This window comes from Vulpes vulpes, unplaced genomic scaffold (genome assembly GCF_048418805.1).
Source record: "Vulpes vulpes isolate BD-2025 unplaced genomic scaffold, VulVul3 u000000671, whole genome shotgun sequence".
Classification (NCBI taxonomy): domain Eukaryota; kingdom Metazoa; phylum Chordata; class Mammalia; order Carnivora; family Canidae; genus Vulpes; species Vulpes vulpes.
This window is the reverse complement of record NW_027325801.1, coordinates 128,728-147,216: the sequence shown is the minus strand read 5'-3', so window position 1 is coordinate 147,216 and position 18,489 is coordinate 128,728. Positions and strand designations below refer to the sequence as shown.

Below are 18,489 nucleotides of genomic sequence, written 5' to 3'. Positions count from 1 at the left end.
TGAGGTTCTAGGCATTGGATCAAATGTTACAAAGATAAGACTCTAGGGATACCTGGTTGGCCGAGGCAGCAGAGCATGAAACTCTTGATCCTCAGGGTCATGAGTTCAGCCCATTTGGTGTAGAGGTTATTGAAATAATAAGCCGAAACTCAAAAAATATATTAAGATAAGACTTTAGGAAAAGGATGCATGTGACATTGACACGAACCTTTATTATAAAGCACGTGGGGCCCACCTGATTGGGCCACCCCCCTACCAGCAAGGGTGGGTGTGAAAAGGCCCTGAGCCGAGCATGCACCCTCAAAGCCCACGGTCCTCTCAAGGACACGCCCCTGGGTCAGCCTCACCTGTGGGCACCCTTATCTGGGGACCAGGAGCGCCTGACCCCGGCCCTGGGCTCCTCGCGGCAATCCTGGCGTGTGGGCTGGGGGACCCCGCAGGGTGTGCTCTTCCCCTCAGCTCGTGCGGACATTGCACCTGCTGCCCGAGGGATGTCTGGGTCGCTTCCCAGGCATGCAGCCCCCTGGGCAAGGCCACGGGTCTCAGACCGGCTCCCTCCTGGTTGCAGCGTGGTCTCATCCCCCCGAAACATGCAGGTCAAGGCGGGGTTAGCAGAAGCCTGCACACCCACCGGGCCTCCATTCCCAGGCCCCTGCCAAGCCCACTGGAGGCCCTAACCACGACCCTGACCAAGAGCAGATCTTTGCTGCTTTGAATATTCAGCCATTCCACGGAGATACACTCGGGGGCGCCAGATGCCCCTGCCTAGCGCCCCTGGGGCCTGGGGGCTGCTCTCCAGTGGGCAGGCCCGGCGGGGCGGAGGCCGGGGCCCCAGGCCTAGGGCCCTGAGCTGCCACCAGGTGGTAGGAGATGTGAGACGGGCTGAAGCCCTGAGCCAGCCGCAGACGCCCGGAGCTCCTCTAGGGGTGCAGGCTCCACACAGCTGGCGAGTGGACGGGCCGGCTGGGGGCTGCTGCCCTGGCCTTGCTTCCCCCGCTCCCAAATTCTTCACACCCTCCCTCAGCTTTCAGATTTGAGCCGTATGTACGGCGCGCGCGCACACACACACACACACACACACACGCTCGCTTTTTGACTAGGGACGGTTCCCAGGAACAGTTTGCTCTCAGACTCGTGGGGAAGTTGCTCTGGGGGCTCCCTCCAGCTGCCTCGCGGGTGCATCGCAGAGCAGCAGCAGGACTCCGAACCCCCTGCTGGGCAGCAACACATGGACACCTCCCTCCTCCTGTCAACCTGAGCCACCCAAAGCCCAACTGCCGGAGGCTCTGGGAACAGCTCCTGCTTGGCAGTGCCAGCAGAGGTGGGGCAGCGGTGGAGGGGAACTAAGGCACTGGAGGTCGTCCCGGTGTGGCTGGCAGGACCCCAGGCCCGCTCCGGGGAGACGGCACGGCTCTGGGCCCTGGGCTGCACCGAGTGCGCTGTGGCCACCCCAGGGAGCTCGCTCAGTCATTGGTCAAGTCACCAGGACCCGAGGGTAGAAGGTTGCTAACCCCATTGAATAACATGTTTGGAATGCAATTTTCTTAAGGAAAACTAACAATCCCAGGGGAACAGAAATCTATGCTCCCAGCTGCATCCAGAACCTCCCGCTCCCCACTTGCTGGCTGCCATCGTCCCTTCCCAGTCCCTACAGAGCCAACCTCCAAGGCCAGCCGCAGGCTGCGGAGAGATACCACCGTGGCCCCCAGGAAGGAGATCTGTAAAAACGGGCTTAATGTGCTAAAAACCCAACTGGAGACGCGTGCTTCTGCATGGAGAGGGCTGCAGGGCTGTAGCACACGGACCGTGAGATAGCACGGCTCGACTTACGGGAGTGCTGGGCCCTTGTCCAGTGCACAGGATGGGCCACCGGGAGGATGGCAGGAGGTACAGAAAGGTGCACAAGGGCCAGGGCGGGAACACGGGAAACTGCTCCGGTAAGTGCGCTACGACGTGTGCGTGGCAGGTGGGTGTGGCAAGGGACCCTGGCTAAAACCACAGACCCTACGAGTGTGCTTGCCCAGGGAGGACGGAGGACGTGTGTGAGCCCGGGACCCCTCTGCTAGGTCCCCCTCCAGAGAACGGGGACGAGTGGAGCGGGATGACCCTTCACCAACGGGGCCCCTACAAGCCAGCCTGGGGACCGGGATCCCTATAGCCCCGAGCCATGGGGTGGGCCATCTCAGGGTAGGAAAGAGGGGAAATGGAAGACTGTGCGTGTCCCCTCCCTCCAAGTGCAGCAGGAGAACAGCCACCAGGGGGCCACTCAGGCAGGCCTGGTCACACCCCATCCTCAGGGACTGCAGGAGAGGGACTGATGCCCCCCAGCCTCCGAGCCATGCTGATCAGTGAACGCAGCTGCACCAGCTTCGGCGGCCCCACCTCCCGAGGGTCCTGATTCTCCAGCCACCGAAGAGCTGTCTCCAGACCCCGGACAGCCTCCCCGGCCGTGGGCACGGCAGCCTCCTCCTCCTCCTCTGCACCCCCCATGACAGAGGGTAGGCTGGCCGGGGGTGGAGGGGCGGCAGGGGCCAGCACAGGGGGCCGGCCAGGGCCCGCCTCCTCCCTGCAGCTGTCGGGCAGCCCCCCGTCATCGTCCAGATGCAGCCACTTGGCCACCTCCTCGGGCGCCAGGCGCTTGTAGGCCAGGGCTGCCAGGTGCGTGAGGTCGCTGAGCACCCGGCTGTGCTCCGCAGCCTCCTCGGCCTGGCCGGCCGGCTGCCCCCCAACACACTCCCCAGCCGGCCGGGGCTCGAAGGCCGCCCGCAGGCCCAGCAGCCAGCACCGCTCAATGCTGCCTGCCTGCACCAGGTCCCAGGAGAGGCCGGCCAGGTAGAGCATGTCCTTGAGCATGAAGCTGCGCATGAAGTCCAGCGGGGAGCCGCCGGCGCAGGACACGGCTAGCCGCAGCAGCTCCCGCTTGTACAGCTGCTTGAAGGCAGCCACGACGCCCTGCTCCAGCGGGGCAGGGATGTGAGCCCGGCTGCTGCCCTTGGACAGGAACAGCACCCGCACGGCGCCATCCGGGGTCTGCAGCTCCTCCGGGGGGCTGAGGGGCTCAGGCCGACAGCGCCGGAGGGCGTCCTCGCTCTCCTCCAGGGCGGGCACCCTGGCCGCTGGGCTCGGGCAGGGCGGGTGGGCGACCAGCAGGACGGCCTTCTGCTGCAGGCAGCTGCGGCGCAGGTAGCGCCGGACCCCGGGCACGAACTCCTCGAAGAACCAGCCGCGCAGCAGCGGGCGGCTGAGCCAGGCGTCGGGGCTGTAGCGGTAGGAGGCCGGGAACTTGTCCTGGTTGTGGTGGCGCAGGCTCGGCGGGTCCGGCAGCTGCCCGATGACCAGCGGCTTCAGCTTGTGGCTGCCCGTCAGGTTGGCGGCCAGCAGCACGGTCACCCGGTCGCCGCGCCCGCGCCGCCCGCAGCCGCCCGCGCCGGGGTCCCCTGCGCCCAGGGGCGCCGCCTGCTCGGGAAGCAGCTTCCAGTAGAGGCCGGTGACGTTGGCGTTGTAGATCTGCTCGTCGCCGTAGCCGCCCTCGGCGGGGGGCGGCGGGGCGGGGGCCCGGGCGGCCGCGGAGCCGGGGCCGGGGCCGGGGCCGGGGCCGGGGCCCGGGCCCGGGGGCGGCGCGGGCTCCTGCTTGACGGGCGGGCCGGGCGCGGGGCCGGCGGCCAGGGGCTCGGCCTCGCCGTAGATGCGCTGGCTGGAGATGCCGTGGCGCTTCTGCCAGCGCCAGAACCAGCCGTGGCTGGCCTTGAAGGTGCACTCGGGCCCGTAGATCTGGCGCGCGAAGGCCTCGGCCTGCGCCTGGATGAGCGGCCCCGACAGCGGCACCCCGTGCTGGCGCAGCGCCACGAACCACGCGTACACGGCGCGGTCGATCTCCTCCTCGTTGGCCAGACGCATCTTCTTGCGCTGCGTGCCCACCTCGCCGCCCAGCTGCTCCAGGAACCAGCGCAGCTTGGGCTCGTCCTTGAGCCAGCCGCGCAGCGTGCCGCCCGGCACCCCGAAGTCCCGGCACACGCTGGCCTGGCGCTCGCCGCCCTTGACGCGCTCGATGGCCCGCAGCTTGTCCTTGATGGAGTAGGCCTTGCGGAAGGCCATCTTCACGGCCACGCGGGGCCGCGGCGCGGGCGCTGGGGGCGGCGGCCGCGCGGCGGGGGCCGGGGCGGGCGCGGGGAGCCGCGGCGGCTGCGCGGGGCGCCCGGGCGGGGCGTGGCGGCCGCGGCGCGGAGCGGGGCCGGCCGGGGGGCCCGCGGGGTACATGGCGGCGGCGGCGGCGGGGGCGGGGGCGGGGGCGCGGGGGCCACACGCCGGCCCGGCCGGCCGCGCGGGGCGGGGCGGGGCGCTGGGGGCGGGGCCGGCCGGGCCCTCCCCTTTGTCTCGCCAGCTCTGGGGGCGCAGGCGCGGAGGCCCCGCCGCCCGGCCCCGCCCCGCGCCTTCGGCCCCGCCCCGCTCGCCCGTGGCCCCGCCCCGCTCGCCCGTGGCCCCGCCCCGCGCCCTCGGCCCCGCCCCGCGCAGCGCGTCCCCCGGCGCGTGCGGGCTCTTCCGCCCCGCCCCGCCGGACCAGCCCACTGCGCCGGCGGCGGAGGGGGGCGGCTGAGCTGCCGCCGTGTGCCCGGCCGCCCGCTCCGGCTCCGCGGGCCCGGCGCGAGCCCCGAGTTGGTCTCCCACGGCTTCCGGCTGGCGGCCGCGGGCAGGGCGGGGCGCGGGGGGCTGCGGCGGCCAGGTGGACGGGGAGCGGGCGCCGCCTCCCCTGCGCGCGCGGCCGGCGGCGGTGGTACGTCCCGCCGCTTCATTTCCCGTGCGCGGCGCGGCCGGCGCTCCCTTTCCCCAGCCGACCCGCGCCGCGAGCCTGCCTCCTTGGTCGCCGCGTCCTTGGCAGGCGTGAGTACAGCGCCCCGCGCCGCGAGCAGCTGCGCGCGCCGCCGAGGCCCCCGGGGCCGGGGGAGGGGGCGGGGGGCGCGCAGGGGCGGGGCGCGCGGGCCACGTGGCCGGCCGGACCCCGCCGCAGCCCGGGCGGGAGGGCGGCCGCGTCGGTCGGGGCCCGCGGCCCTCCCGGTGTCCTGCGCGCGCCGGCCCGACCTGGGGCAGCCCCGACGGCTCGTGGGGTGAGCCAGGGGGGCGCGGGGCTGCGAGCGCGCGGGTCCCGGCGAGGGCAGTGCGGGGCCGACGGCGCCGGGAGGCCGGTCTGAGGGGTGTGCGCGGTGCCTCCGCGCGACGTGGAAGGGCTCCCGGAGCCGCGGGGGCTGTACGGGGCGCTGGGCGTCGGGGACCCCGGCGTGAAGGGCCCCTGCGGCGGGAGAGACCGTGGGCGAGATCGGGGAGGCCTGGCCCGAGGGCGAGCACGTCCCCCGGGGGAGGCGGGGAAGGACGCGCGAGGGGGCTCCCGCGGGGGCGGCCCGGGGCACCCCGAGAGGGCGTCGCCCTGCGCAGGGACGGGCGCAGGAACCTGCCACCTCCTCGGGCCGCCCTCCAGCTGGGCCCCTGCCAGTGCCGGGGAGAGCCCTTGATGGCCCGACAGCTGCCGTCTGCAGGATCCTGGTGCGGGGTCAGGCTGCCCGGGGTCAGCGCAGGTCCGCAAATGTGCTGACCCGTGCTTTGGTGAAAACAGCTTTCTCCAAGGCCTTTTTTCTTTTCTTTCTTTCTTTTTTTTTTTTTAAGATTAACCAAAAAATTGTCCGTGGCGTGTTGCGCAGGGGTGTGTTTCAGGGGCCGCAGGCGGAAAATTACAGGCAAGAGTATGTGTTGATCCCTGGCCCTGGGCTGACGCTTTAGGATCACATGTGCTCGAAGTGGGTGGCAACTTTTTGTCCACGCGGAGTAGAGGGTGGTCCCCAGCCCTTCCCTCACTGACCAGGGCCTTCCCTTCCCCACGCCAGCCGTCCGGCTCTGTGTAGGGCCTGGAGATGCTCAGAGAGTCCAGTGTGCGTAGGAGGGTTGAGGGAGCGTGTGCAGTACTGGGGTCGCCCTGAGGGAAGGGGCCCAGGGGCCAGGCTGGTTAGGTTAGACCCGGGCTCTGGCGGCTGGGACAGCTGTGGTGGGGACATTGTTGTGCCTGCCTGGGGTGACATGGGCAGCTGCAGCGTGACCGCTGAAGGTGACCGCATAGGGGCCCCGTTTTTGCCAGCAGGACAGGTTGATATTTCGAACTGGAGCTGGAGCTCCCCCTGCAAGAGGCAGGCGGCCTCACTCCCAGGGCAGCCACCCTCTGGCTACTCTCATTCACCCAAACAGCCCCAGCGTGTGTTACTGCTGCCTCAGGCCCTCGGCTACGGAGAGCTCTGTTACGAAGCACGGGGTCCAACTCTGGGGGCCGAGAGGAAACAGAGTCTGCGGGCCCCCCAGTTCCCACTTCTCATGGAAGGTGGGCGGAGATGTTCCCTGGGTGGACATTTGTGTGTGTGACTGTGGTGGGGTGGTGTCAGAGGATGGGGCACTAGTACGGAGGGCAGAGCCTGGGGAGGGGCCGGCCCTTCCCAGAAACCTTCCCCATTCACCCAGGCGCACAGAGACTCAGAGGCCCCGGCACCTGGCTGGGCACAGCTCCGGCCGGCCACACCCTCCCCTTCCTTCAAGGCCCTCCAGCCACGAGTGTCCTTTCGGGGGCTGCTGCCCCCCGCCCCCCGCTCTAAGAGCTCTGCACAAGCTTTGGAGCACATAGCACTTCCAACTGCTGGTGATGCAGACTGCCAGGCTCAGAGGGTTGCAGAGGAGCGGCCGTTGGTGGCCAGAAGCAATGCAGGCTGCCTTCACCACAGTCCCCGGGGGTGGGGGGGAGGTGATCTCTCTGGGGTGTCCCAGACTTTGGGCCCTCCGGACCCCTGGGCAGCTCAGCAGGACCATGCCCCCTCTTGCAGGAAGGGTCCACATGTGCCTGGGGCCCTGGGCCTTCGGGGTGCGAGGCACAGCTTCATGGCTGCACAGGGGAGCAAGCCAGTAGATGCCAGCAGTCGTCTGGTCTCAGGAGCAGGGCCCAGGGACACCTGAGGCCCCTTCCTCGAGGGTCTAAGGGGACTGCTCAAACTCAGACTTGCTTTTCTACTGGAAGACGTGGGTTTTCGGTTCAACTGTCTTCATGGAACAGAATGAGGGAGATGGAGGCCGTGGAAGGGGGTCCCCTGCCGGGTGTCCTGGGAGGTGCAGTGGCAGGGCAGGGGAAGCTGGGAGCCCCCTGCTGCCTGGTCCTCCGTGTCCCTGTGTGTGCTCTTGGCCTCAACACTGGCCTTGCCGCCAGCAGGAGTGGCTCGCTGCCATGTCTGCGGGTAGCTTGCCCAGGACCCTTCGTGTGCTCCTGTGGGGCAGCTGCGTCCCTTTGGTACCGGCGTCCTTGTGTCTGCCACACACCCCAGGGGACCGTGGACGTCCCTGTCTGTGACTTGATGCTGGTGCTCTCGTGCTGGCTGCAGCGTGGGGTAGACGTAGGAGGGCAGCAGCCTGGAGGGCAGCAGCCTGGAGGGCAGAGCTCCTATTACAGGAGGGCTCTGGGGCCTGAGCGGCTGGGGGGTCCTGCCTGCTGGACCCCGAAGGCTCTTTGAGTCGGCTGTTGCATCTGGGCAGGGGCATTTCATTGTTTCTGGCCTGGTTTACCACCTGTGATCGGGCTCAAGCCCTGTCCCTTTGTTCACTGGGAAGACCGTGACTTTGAGCCTGGAGTGACATGGGGGTGGGGGTTGCAGAGGCCGGTAGAGTGGTTGTGGTGGTCTGTGCCTTGTCCAGCAGCCTGGATCTAGTGGCAGCAGGACAGTGGGGCAGGGTAGGGATCTCCTGGACAGCTCCAGGTGGCCGGCAAGGGCACTGGGGTGCTGGCTGACCTCTCCCCAGGTTGGGACAGGTGGGAGGGTGCTCAGCTGGTGCTCCCCAGGGCCCGCCTGGGCTCCAGATAACAAGAGCTCTAGGAGCTGCTCCTTTCAAGTGTCAGCAGAGTGGTGCTGCCCTGAGTGGGTGGCCTTTGGCGGTGGGTCTGTTGGGTGCTCATCACCCGTGTGCTCCAGCACGCACCTCCGCGCCACCTTCCCAAGCACCTTCTGCAGAGGCCTCCCAGCCTGCCTGCGCTGTCCTTTCTGACCACCTCTAACCTTGCTGCTTTCTCTTCATGCCGTCCTAGGACACCAAAGTGAAAGTAAGTACCTGCCCATCCTGGGCCGAGGCGTTCCCTTCGCCTCAGCCAGGGAGCCCCCTGTCGGGCTGTCCCAGCATGAGGGGCCTGGCAGTCGGGCCTCTGTTTCTTTGTCTGCCACGCAGAGGGTTGGATTTGTTGGGCTTTGCTCTGTGGAGCAGGGCAGCGGCCTTTAGGGGTGTCTTGGTGCTTCCCTGGGCTGAGCCGGTGTCTGCCTCTGGTGGGAGCACCCCCTGAGCAGGCCAGCATGGGCCTGCACCCCAGCTAGCCTCTCACCCAAGCCCCGTCCCTCATTGTTCTGAGACGTCTTACGAAGCGGCTTGGCCTTCCCTGAGGTGTGGCCGCAGAGCCTGGTGTGATGCCAGGAGACCAGGACAGGCCGATGCGGTCTGGCAGGGCTTTACCACTCGGGGGTCAGCCCTTGAAGGGGCCCAAGCAACCCAGCCCTGGGCTGCGCTGAGGGTCTGCCGGGGGCTTGGTGCCAAAAGGCTTGAAGGGCCGACAAGCCCTGCTCAATTGGCCTGCAGTCCCTTTGGGGACAGTGGGTGATGTCACAATGCCTTGCTTCCTGGGCACATGCCCCCGCCTCCCACCACTGCCTCTGCTGTCAGCCTGGCCTTGGTAAGTACTGCTGCTGGCCTGGGGAGGAAGGCACAAGGGCACAGCCCAGGGGTTTCCGGGTCTGGGGCTTCTATCCTGTGGCCCGTGCCCTTAGAGGTCTCCAACATGTCCCTTCACAGTACACGAGAGAATCTGCCCCCGATCCTCGGTGGTGTGGGGCCTAGACAGCTGACGTGTCCCACTGGGAAATTAGAATCAGGTTTCAGTTTTGTTTGGGGTGTTAGGGAAGGGATGTCGATCCTGCCACAGGTGGTGGGGGAGGTTCGCTGTCCTCCTCTGGAAACCTTGTCTCCTGGGGATGAGGGCCCAGCAGGTGGGTGTCCTCACACAGGCTCCATGCACGACCCCACAGAAGCGGGGGGACAGCAAGGATGACCTGAGGGGAAGCTGGCAAGTTAGCTCCTGGGTGTTGGTGTGTCGGCACCGGCACTTCTCTGGGATCAGAGAACCCTATCTGTGCGGGTTACAGTCCTTCCTCTCAGAGCCAGCTGAGTGAGCTCGACCTCCAGGTACATCCTGAGAGCACACTGGCTTCTGGGGCTTCCTGGGCTTGAGCTGCTCCTGGCCAGAAGGTGCGGCGGTGGCGGTGTCCCCCCTCCTTCAGATGACCGTGGTCTCCCAGCTGGAGGGAACAGCACCTCTAGCCCAGAAGCTGAGGCTTTGGGCCAATAGCTTGTCCACTGTAGCAGATGGGACACAGAGCCCCCAGCCTGCCTCCCACCATCCTGTGGGCGGGCCCTGACATCAAACGGCACTGAAAGGAGGGGAGGGCTCCTCACACCGTCTGGGACCCGGATTCTCAGGTGGCCTCATTTAGCTGTAGGTACACACAGCTGTGAGCTGATGACCCCCAGGCCAGAGGTGGCTGCAGCTGACCAGGGAGACTGGTTCTTGATGCCTGAGCCACTGGGCTCCTTCTCTTTTACTTGCTTATTTTTAACTTAATTATATTTTTTTAAAGATTTTATTTATTCATGGGAGCCACACAGGCAGAGGGAGAAGCAGGCTCCATGCAGGGAGCCCTATGTGGGACTCGATCCCAGGACCCCGGGGTTACGCCCTGAGCTGAAGGCAGACCATCAACCACTGAGCCACGCACACATCCCAAGCTCCTTGTCTTTTATTTTATTTATTTATTTTTAGAGATTTATTTATTTATGATAGAGAGGGAGAGAGAGACACACAGGAAGAGGGAGAAGCAGGCCCCAGGCCGGGAGCCCAGCATGGGACTTGATCCCGGGACTCCAGGATCACGCCCTGGGCCAAAGGCAGGCACTAAACCACTGAGCCACCCAGGGATCCCCCAAGCTCCTTGTCTTTTAGATAAACATTAGCGTCCTGCCAGGTGTCTTCCCCCCGTGGCCCTGCAGGGACCGGCTCTCCATCTCTGCTCCCAGCTGCCCCCCCTCGCCCTCCAGAGGCTGTCGTTCGTCTAAGGCCCTTGGCAGCTCCCCTTGAAGCGTGTGCTGCTTTGGATGGTGGTGTGGCCCGTGGCGGGTGTACAGCCCCACAAGGCGGGTGGCCCATCCTCAGAGATGCCAAGTGTGTTTCTGTAAAGCGGGAGCCCCAGTGCCTCGGGCACGGTGGCCAAATGTAGCAAAGTCAGAGGACGTCCAGTTAAAATTTTAGATGAGCGAGGAACAATCCTTCAGCATAAATGTCTTTATTTCATGGAACATATTTATTTTAAGAATTATTTTCTGCTTATGAAAGTCCGAGAGTGCCCTGTGTTTTCTCTGGCGACCCTCCGGAGGTTCTGTGAGAAGGCATCTGTGGCTGGGTTTGGGAACTGTTCTCTAGACTCCTTTGCAGAGCTGGGGCCTTAGGAAAGATTAGTTTTACGGTGAAAAGGACACACTCACGCACACGCATGCACGTAATTGTGTTTTGGTTTGCTGGGTTTCCGGGGACTTGCCTCCGGGCCCTGGCTGCCTGGGCCCACGGCACCCCCATCCGGGAGGCTGAGGAGGGGTGGGGGCGCCGTCCTCCCGCGGCCCGCTGTGTTGCAACTGCCTTCTTGTGCTTGCTTTTTAACGCTGCGCGGAAGATGAGGAGCGGGCGAGCCTCCTGTGCCCTGGAGACTGTCTGGGAGGACAAGCAGAAGCATGGGGAAGCCGAGCGGCGTTTCTGCGAGCAGGAGGCCCCCCGAGCCGCCGCCACGCAGCAGCTCCTGGCTGAGGTGCCCGCCGTGAACGGGCCCGGGCAGGAGGAGGCCCAGGACGCCGAGGAGGCCGATGCCCGCGACAGCAGCAGCAGGAGCGACCCCGGGAAGAGCCACGACGGCAGGAAGCCTCTGCAGAAGAAGAGGAAGCGCTCCCCGAAGGGCTGGCTCGGCGCGGCAGACCTGGCCCTCGTGGGCCTCGCGGCCGACCGCGTGTGGCTGGACAAGCCGCTCTTCGACCAGGCCGAGAGCTCCTACCGCCGGAGGCTGGCCGACGCGGCCGCGCTGGCGCCCCGGGGCCCCTGCACGCACGGGAGCCAGGTGGCCTGCCACCACGTGACCTGGGGCGTCTGGGTCAACAAGTCTTCCTTCGACCAGGCCGAGCGGGCGTTTGTGGAGTGGTCTCAGGCCCTGCTCTTGGCCGCGGAGGGCAGCGGCAGGCGGGCGGCCGGCCCCGACCTCGCCGGCCCCGACCTGGCCGGCCCCGCGCCCAGCCCGCCGGCCAGCACCCAGTCCCCGCTGGGCGGCCTGCAGGCGCTGGTGCGGGAGGTGTGGCTGGAGAAGCCGCAGTACGACGCGGCCGAGCGGGGCTTCTACGAGGCCATGTTTGACGGGCACCCGCCCGGGAAGGTGCGGCTGCAGGAGCGGGCCGGGCCCGAGGGCGCCCGGCGGGGCCGCAGAGACCGGCGGGGCCGCGCGGCCGTGGCCGTGGGAAGCAGGCGGGTCGGGCCGCGGCGGCTGGACGGGGACGCCTCCTGTGCCCTGCCCTACTGGTACTTCCTGCACAAGGACGCCGAGGCCCCCTGGCTCAGCAAGCCCGCCTACGACAGCGCCGAGTGCCGCCACCACGCTGCCGAGGCCCTCCGCATGGCCTGGCGCCTCGAGGCCGCGTCCCTGCCTCACCGACCCGGTGCCCGGTCTGGCCTGTCCGTGTCCGGCCTGAGACCCAAGTAGGAGAACCTGCCGCGCGGGTGCCTGGCCCGGCCCCCCACCCCCCCACCCCACCCCCGGCTGGGGCCCTGGCGCTCTCCTCCCCGCCCTGCCCCGCGCAGCTCTCCCGACACCCCTGGACCCGGCTGAGTTGGCTGCAGGAGTGGGGTGGGCAGAGGGGCTTCCTGGGGCGGCGCGGCAGGAGCCTCCCAAGGTTTGGGGCCGGGGGCCGGCTTTGCCTTCCGACTGGGCGGCCCCCAGGGTCCCCTCTGGCTGTCCAGGGCCGGGTGGGGAGGACGTGGGGGCCGGTGTGTCCTCCTGCCTCCCTTGCCCGCAGCCACCCCTAAGGTGAGGCGGTGTCCTCGGGACACCATGCTGGCAGGAGGGCACCCTGTGTCTGAAGGGCACCTGCAGGGGGCTGGGGCAGCAGCAGGGCAGAGATCTGCACGTGCAAAGGGGGGTTGTGGGCAGTCTGATGGGCCAGGCTCCTGGGGAAGCAGCGCCACCCTGGCCCCACGTTCCCACCAGCAGCCCCGCATCTCCTGGGCGGGGGGTGGATTTGTTGGTTTGAACGCTTACTGGTGTGAGGGACGAGGTGGGCGGCTTGTGCGGGGGTGTCCCCGTCGGTGTGCGGGCAGCACGGAGCCGAAACTGCATCGTGGCCTGGCTACTCCTGACGGGGGTCCAGGCGTGCGTGGATGACAATCCTGGGACCCAGCCCCCGTTTTGCCATCAAGGGTGAGGTGCAGTGATGGCCTGGGGCCCTCGGCACAGCCAATCGGTGAGATCGGGTCCATTTCTGTCGCCCTCGGCCAGGAACGGGCTGTGCTCAGTGGCGGGGCGGTGGCGGCAGGCCCAGCGTGACTCCTGGTGTAGAGCAGCTGTTCTCAAACTTAACTAGTCTCTGGAGCCCAAGGAGCTTCTCTTGGATCTCCTTTTGCCATGTTTGCATTTAAAACAGAAAGGGTGGAAGTAGTTTATTCGTTGAAAAATAAATTTGTTGTTTGTTAATGTTGGCGACTTGATAGGAGTAGTTTTCCCGTAACGATTTACCGAGCAGAGTGGCCTTACACGTTTTCTTCAAATCTCTTCAGTGTCTTGGCTAACGGGCGGCAGCTGAATTCTCATGCTTTTGCGCTGTCTGTTGGTATGAATTGTTTGTTGGACATAGATGGAGCCTTGTGCAGATGTGTGGTTGGAAAGGGAGAGTCCTGGGGACCCCCAGAAGCTCCTCGCCCCACCTCGAGAGCCACTGGGGAAAGCCTTGGGAATGCTGACCCGAGAAGCACAGGGGTGGGAGCAGGGAATGGTGTGGAGGGTGTTACAGACTTGGTTCAGCCGTGCTGAGACCCCTGGTGCCTGGGCCGTCGGTGGGGCGCTCGTGCAGGCCAGGCCTGGCGCCTTCGGGGGTGCACCTTTTCCTTCCAGCCACACAGTCTTAGTGTCTCATCTCCTTCCCAGCAGGAAAATGGCCACAAACTTCTTAGTACATGAGAAGATCTGGTTTGACAAGTTCAAATACGATGAAGCAGAAAGGAAATTCTACGAGCAGATGAACGGGCCTGTGGCTGGCTCCTCACGCCAGGTAGGGACTGTACGCAGATCATTGGGTGTCTGTGTCCGCGCTGGCTGGGGTGGGGCATGTGGAGGTGTGGCCGCCCTGGAGGGCTGCTAGGGTTCCGGATCTGCTCGGGTGCCCGCCCGGGACGGACAGTCCCCCCCACTGTCTCAGACCAGCGGGTTGGGCTTGCAGACTGGGTGCGCTTGGGCCCTGCTGTCACGGCTACGAGACTGGCGCCTTGCGCTCCTTGCCACCCTGCTGAGCTTTCATTATGCAGAGCTCTTGCTTGCTCTCCGTATCAGGATTCTTCTTTTTTTTTTTTCTTTTTTCCTCCCCATTAAAATCGTTTTAATTGGGGTGGGGGGAAAGACTGGTTCTTTCTGCACTGTCTACAGGAGAATGGCGCCAGTGTGATCCTCCGTGACATTGCAAGAGCCAGAGAAAACATCCAGAAATCCCTGGCCGGAGTGAGTACCTGCAGGCTCGTGCTGGCTGTGCTGCCCACCACACAGCACGTCTGACCTTGCCCCCTAGTCCTGCTGCCCTTCGGAGCAGAGTTAGGGCGAGGTGTATGGTGCCGTGTTCCTGCTGGGGCAGGAGCCTTCCCTGCTCTGCCTCTGGCCGGCCCAGGACTCCCTTCGGCCCTTGCCCTGGCTGCCACTCGGTGCCATCCCTGCGCCAACACCATCGTCCTCTGCAGGCCTCCCGCTTGCATAGCGCCCTGCTGGAGAGGAGTGTGAGCAGCGGCGTCTGCTTCCCCTTCCCCCTGCTCCCCGGGTCCCGCGTCCCCAGAGAGAGGAGTTCACAGGGCTTGTGGAGTCCAAGCGGTAGATTAGAGGCCCGGTTCAGCCTCCAGGTCCCAGATGGGATCCAGAGAGGAGGGCAGGGCCGTGTCCAGCTCTGTCCCCAGTCTGGCTGAGCAGCTGTGTCCCCAGGAGGAGACAGACCTGCAGCCCTGCCTTCCTGGCCAGTGGAGTCAGGGCCGCGTTCTCCCTCTGGGCACGTGCTGTGCTGTCCTTGGAGGCCGAGCATCATCAGCGTCGTATTCCTCCGGCAGACTTGAGGAAGGACTCTCTTTTTGTTGCCTTTTCCGACTGAGAAGCTGCCCGCATCCTGTGGCTTCCAGCCAGCTGCGTCACGACTCCAGCGTTTCTCTTCTGCCTCTCACGGACGTGGGGCCTGACAGTGACCTGGGGCCTGCCCACATAACCCTGGATAATTTCTTTATCTCCAGAGCCTCTGCTCCGTCCTATATGCAAAGTCCCTTTTGTCAGCTGAGGTCATCTTTTTATAGGCTTTGGGGATTAGTGCATGGGCAAGTTTGGGAGCCTCTGCCTGGCACCGCCGGTTTGGATGTACTGGCTCCTGGGCCGTAGGCTGGACAGCTCTCCACAAACTCCAGGGGCTGTTGCCTTGAACCCAGGCCAGGTGTGTGGGATCCTGGCCCCCAGAAGGCCAGGGCCAGGGTGCTAAGCAGCTCTGAATTCAGCAGCCATGGGGGTTCTTGGGCTACAGGAACTCTTGCTCTGGCCTTGTTTGCGGTTGACTGCTGGGTCCTGGTCTTGAGGAAAGCACGTGGGCGTCCTGCTAGGCCTGGGGGCTGGTTTACTGGGGTCGCTGTAACAAAGCACCGCAGACCAAGGCCTTAGTGCACTTTGTCTGTAAGCTGGAAGTCCCAGGCCGAGGTGTGGGCAAGTTCCGAGTCCTTTCCTAGGCATGAGGATGTCCCTTGTTTTGTGTCTTCACATCGTATTCCCTCCATGTGTCTATTTCCTTTTATAAGGACACCAGAGTTAGGGCCACCCTAATGACCTCATTATGACTGGATTACCACTGTAAGGACCCAGTCTGCAGACAGGCACCTCTCCTGAGAAAGCAGCGTGAAGCTGACAGCAGTATCATTCGACGGCTAATGGCCTAGGAAGGACGTTGCTAGACCAGCCCCAGGCTTGGATAGAGCTCAGCAGACTCTGGGAATAGTGGATGGTGTCAGGGGCAAGGTTGGAGGTGGGGATGGGGAAACCCTGGATGTGGCGCTACGCTGTGGCCTGCTGTTGTAGGCTCAGACTAGACGGGGTAGCCTAGGGCCGCCTGGGTCAGGGTCGGGGTGAGTGAGGTCGTCCCAGGCCATAGACTTCAGTAGGGGGCCTGGTGGCATGCAGGCTGCCAGCACCCTGGTCTCTGCCCACCACTTCCTGGGGCACCCTTGGGACCTGTCAGCAGGCAGTCCCCATTCCATGGTCACCAGGGCAAAAGCTTGAGACACCAGCCTACTGCCAGGGCCTCAGGGGAACAGGAGGCTCCCTGTGTGATGGAAACTTGGAAAACTCTAGTGAGGATGGCATTGGGAGCTGAGTGCTGGGGAAACAGGCTGGAGAGGAGGCCACAAGCCAGGTGGTGGCAGCCAAGATTTGAGGGAATCCAGCCCAGCTTCCCATTGGGGCAAGGGGTTTCGCTGAAAGGAGGGGAGTGCTGTGAGCAGAGCCCACCCTGGTGCCCATGCTCCTGCCCCAGCCACACGGTGCCCTGTGCACCTTTGGCCGGCTCTGCTAGGAGCCAGGTAGGGAGCTGGGGATCACAGGTTAGCGTGTGCCTGGCATTGCTCACCCATCCCCTGGCAGGGGTGGGCACGCCCATCAGCCTCTTTTCTGGGCCTTCACCTTGTCTATGACTTGGGGGTACGTAGAGCACAGGGGGCCTTGGGGCTTGCTCTGTTGCTGGTGGCAGTGGGCCCTAGGCCCAGGGTCTTTGTCATAATTGGACATGGGGCTGGGGGAATGACAACAGCCCTCGGGAAAGGACCAGGTCCACTCCGTCCTCCCAAGCCATGCCATTGGGGTGTGCGTGTGGGCCCCGGGGTGTAACTCGGGCTTGGACTGTGGTGCCGGGCCGAAGGGCTCCCTGGGGAGCACGGCTTGAGTCACATGATGTGCTCCCAGTTTGGGGGGGTGGGGAACCAGAGGGAGGCTGGCAGGTAGGTGCCTGGCCTGGGGGAGGCAAGGTGCTATGGAGTGGCCGTCCCCTGCACGGGAAGGTTCGTTTGTCCTGTCCTCACTGGCCCCTCAGCTGCTCTTCTGTCCTGTGTCCAGTTCCGAGTCGGGCTGCCTGGCCCAATGGTGGCTGAGGCTGCCCCAGGGCTGTGTGCTGTCTGTGGCCGTGAGTGGGGGGGACCCTGGGAGCAGACTGGGTGCCTCGTCTTCACCTTCACCCTGCCTTACAGAGCTCAGGCCCTGGGGCCTCCGGCGGGCCCAGCGGGGATCACAGTGAGCTCGCCATCCGGATCGCCAGCCTGGAAGTGGAAAATCAGAGCTTGCGAGGTGGTGAGTCCCTGGGCCTAACAGGTGGGATGGCCCCCCTCCCCTGGCCCCTCTGCCCTCTGACCAGCATCCCCTCTGCTCCTGCAGTCGTGCAGGATCTGCAGCAGGCGGTTTCCGAGCTGGAGGCCCGGCTAAGCGTGCTGGAGAAGAGCTCACCCACCCACCGGGCTGCGGCCCCTCAGACCCAGGTGAGTACCCTCGCAGGCCAGGGGCCCTCGGCTGCCCTGGGGGCTGGCATCCTCAAGGCCCCCAGCTGGGATGCGTACCTGGGGCCCCGGTGGCACAGGCCTCAGCCTCTCTCCCCATGGCAGCACGTGTCCCCCATGCGCCAAGCGGAGCCCCCTCCCAGGAAGGCGGCCACTGCTGCAGAGGACGATGAAGACGATGCCATCGACCTGTTTGGCAGCGATGAGGAGGAGGACAAGGAGGCGGCACGGCTGCGGGAGGAGCGGCTGCGGCAGTATGCTGAGAAGAAGGCCAAGAAGCCAGCGCTGGTGGCCAAGTCCTCCATCCTCCTGGACGTCAAGCCTGTGAGTGGTGTGCCTCTGCCCCCGCCCGCCCTGCCCCCTGTCCCAGTGGGCCGCGCGCTGCTGGCCCAGACTGTGCTTGGGGCCCTGGAGGGGCTGCTTGCTCCGTAGTGCTCTGGGTGAAGCAGGGGACACTCGCTGGTGTCTGCAGGCTCCTGACACAGCCTCCACCCCTTTACTTGCCAGTGGGACGATGAGACAGACATGGCCCAGCTGGAGGCCTGCGTGCGCTCCATCCAGTTAGACGGGCTGACCTGGGGGGGCTCCAAGCTGGTGCCGGTGGGCTATGGCATCCGCAAGCTGCAGATCCAGTGCGTGGTGGAGGACGACAAGGTGGGGACAGACCTGCTGGAGGAGGAGATCACCAAGTTCGAGGAGCACGTAAGTGTCTCAAGGAAACCCCTGGCCTGGCAGGTGGCCAGAGCGGGTGGGTGTTCGGGAAATGGGGCCCCACGTGACCGCTGGCCTCCCTCCTCTTCAGGTGCAGAGTGTGGACATTGCTGCTTTCAACAAGATCTGAGCCCCAGCACCGGGCCTGGGTGTGCGAGGCCCCGCAGCCATTAAAGACTGAGATTGCACACTCTGAGTCCTGTCCTGGTGTGGGCCCAGGGGGCGGGCACCGTCGGGGCCGTTGTGCCACACTCCAGGCCTCCGACTTGGCCTACACCCCATCCGTGTCCAATCTGGACCCCTGCCTGTCCTGCCCCCCGTACAGCAGGGATCCCAGGGGCTGTGCCCCCTCCTCTCTCCCGGTCTCTCCACGGTGTTTGGTTGACTGGATGACCTCACTCCCTTCTCTGTCTGTTGGCTGCCAGCCTGACTTCACCCTACCCCCACCCCCGTTACAACGGTCACGTCCAGTTCAAGCTGTTGAAGCCAGAACCAGAGCGTGCCTTCGTCCTCCGTAGGGCTAGGGCCCCTCTCTGGGTTCCATTCCCTGCTGAGCTGCCCCCATGGGAGCAAAGGTGTCAGCCTGAAGCTGTCCAGGGAACAAAGGTTCCAGTGGCTGTCCTGGCCCTGCTGCTGTGGCTAGTCACGGTCCCCCGGGGGTTCCCCAGGCTGACCTGTGCAGAGCCCTGCTGACCTCCCACCTGTGGGGCGGGGCTCCTGCCTTAGCTGAGCAGCCTTCACATCCCCGGCCTGTGCTGTGACCCTCGGTCCCTGGACCTGGACGGGTGGTGTGGAGTCCCGTGGGGGCGCACCCACGGCCCTGCCACTACTAAGGTCCCTAGCAGCTCCTCCCCTGGGCTACTGGCCGACCT

At 65.4% G+C, this 18,489-nt stretch overlaps 2 protein-coding genes across 5 annotated transcripts; one reads left to right on the top strand and one right to left on the bottom strand.

The window, feature by feature from the left end:
* Positions 1 to 192: 192 nt before the first annotated feature.
* Positions 193 to 4,272, bottom strand: TIGD5 (tigger transposable element derived 5). Its single transcript, XM_072745750.1, has one exon. It carries the CDS (start codon positions 4,255 to 4,257, stop codon positions 2,281 to 2,283), a length of 1,977 nt encoding a protein of 658 aa, XP_072601851.1. The 5' UTR covers positions 4,258 to 4,272; the 3' UTR covers positions 193 to 2,280.
* Positions 4,273 to 4,725: 453 nt separating this feature from the next.
* On the top strand, positions 4,726 to 17,805 carry EEF1D (eukaryotic translation elongation factor 1 delta). 4 transcript variants are annotated; one of them, XM_072745747.1, is made up of 9 exons: positions 8,099 to 8,113; positions 10,779 to 11,842; positions 13,287 to 13,407; positions 13,779 to 13,850; positions 16,604 to 16,703; positions 16,788 to 16,888; positions 17,012 to 17,230; positions 17,414 to 17,608; positions 17,709 to 17,805. In XM_072745747.1, the coding sequence occupies exons 2-9, from the start codon at positions 10,779 to 10,781 to the stop codon at positions 17,745 to 17,747; spliced, it is 1,911 nt and encodes a 636-aa protein (XP_072601848.1). In that variant the 5' UTR covers positions 8,099 to 8,113; the 3' UTR covers positions 17,748 to 17,805. The 4 variants fall into 4 exon arrangements, with proteins under 4 accessions (XP_072601850.1, XP_072601849.1, XP_072601848.1 ...); XM_072745746.1 differs by having other exon boundaries at positions 13,284 to 13,407; XM_072745749.1 differs by lacking the exons at positions 8,099 to 8,113; positions 10,779 to 11,842 and adding an exon at positions 4,726 to 4,878 and having other exon boundaries at positions 13,284 to 13,407.
* The last annotated feature ends 684 nt before the right edge of the window (positions 17,806 to 18,489 follow it).

Coding starts and splice junctions, on each gene's coding strand:
- EEF1D (XM_072745746.1), top strand. CDS start 10,779: ATGAGGAGCGGGCGAGCCTCCTGTGCCCTGGAGACTGTCTGGGAGGAC. Junction 11,843..13,283: donor GTGTCCGGCCTGAGACCCAA/GTAGGAGAACCT, acceptor TCTCCTTCCCAG/CAGGAAAATGGCCACAAACT. Junction 16,704..16,787: donor AAATCAGAGCTTGCGAGGTG/GTGAGTCCCTGG, acceptor CTGCTCCTGCAG/TCGTGCAGGATCTGCAGCAG.
- TIGD5 (XM_072745750.1), bottom strand. CDS start 4,257: ATGTACCCCGCGGGCCCCCCGGCCGGCCCCGCTCCGCGCCGCGGCCGC.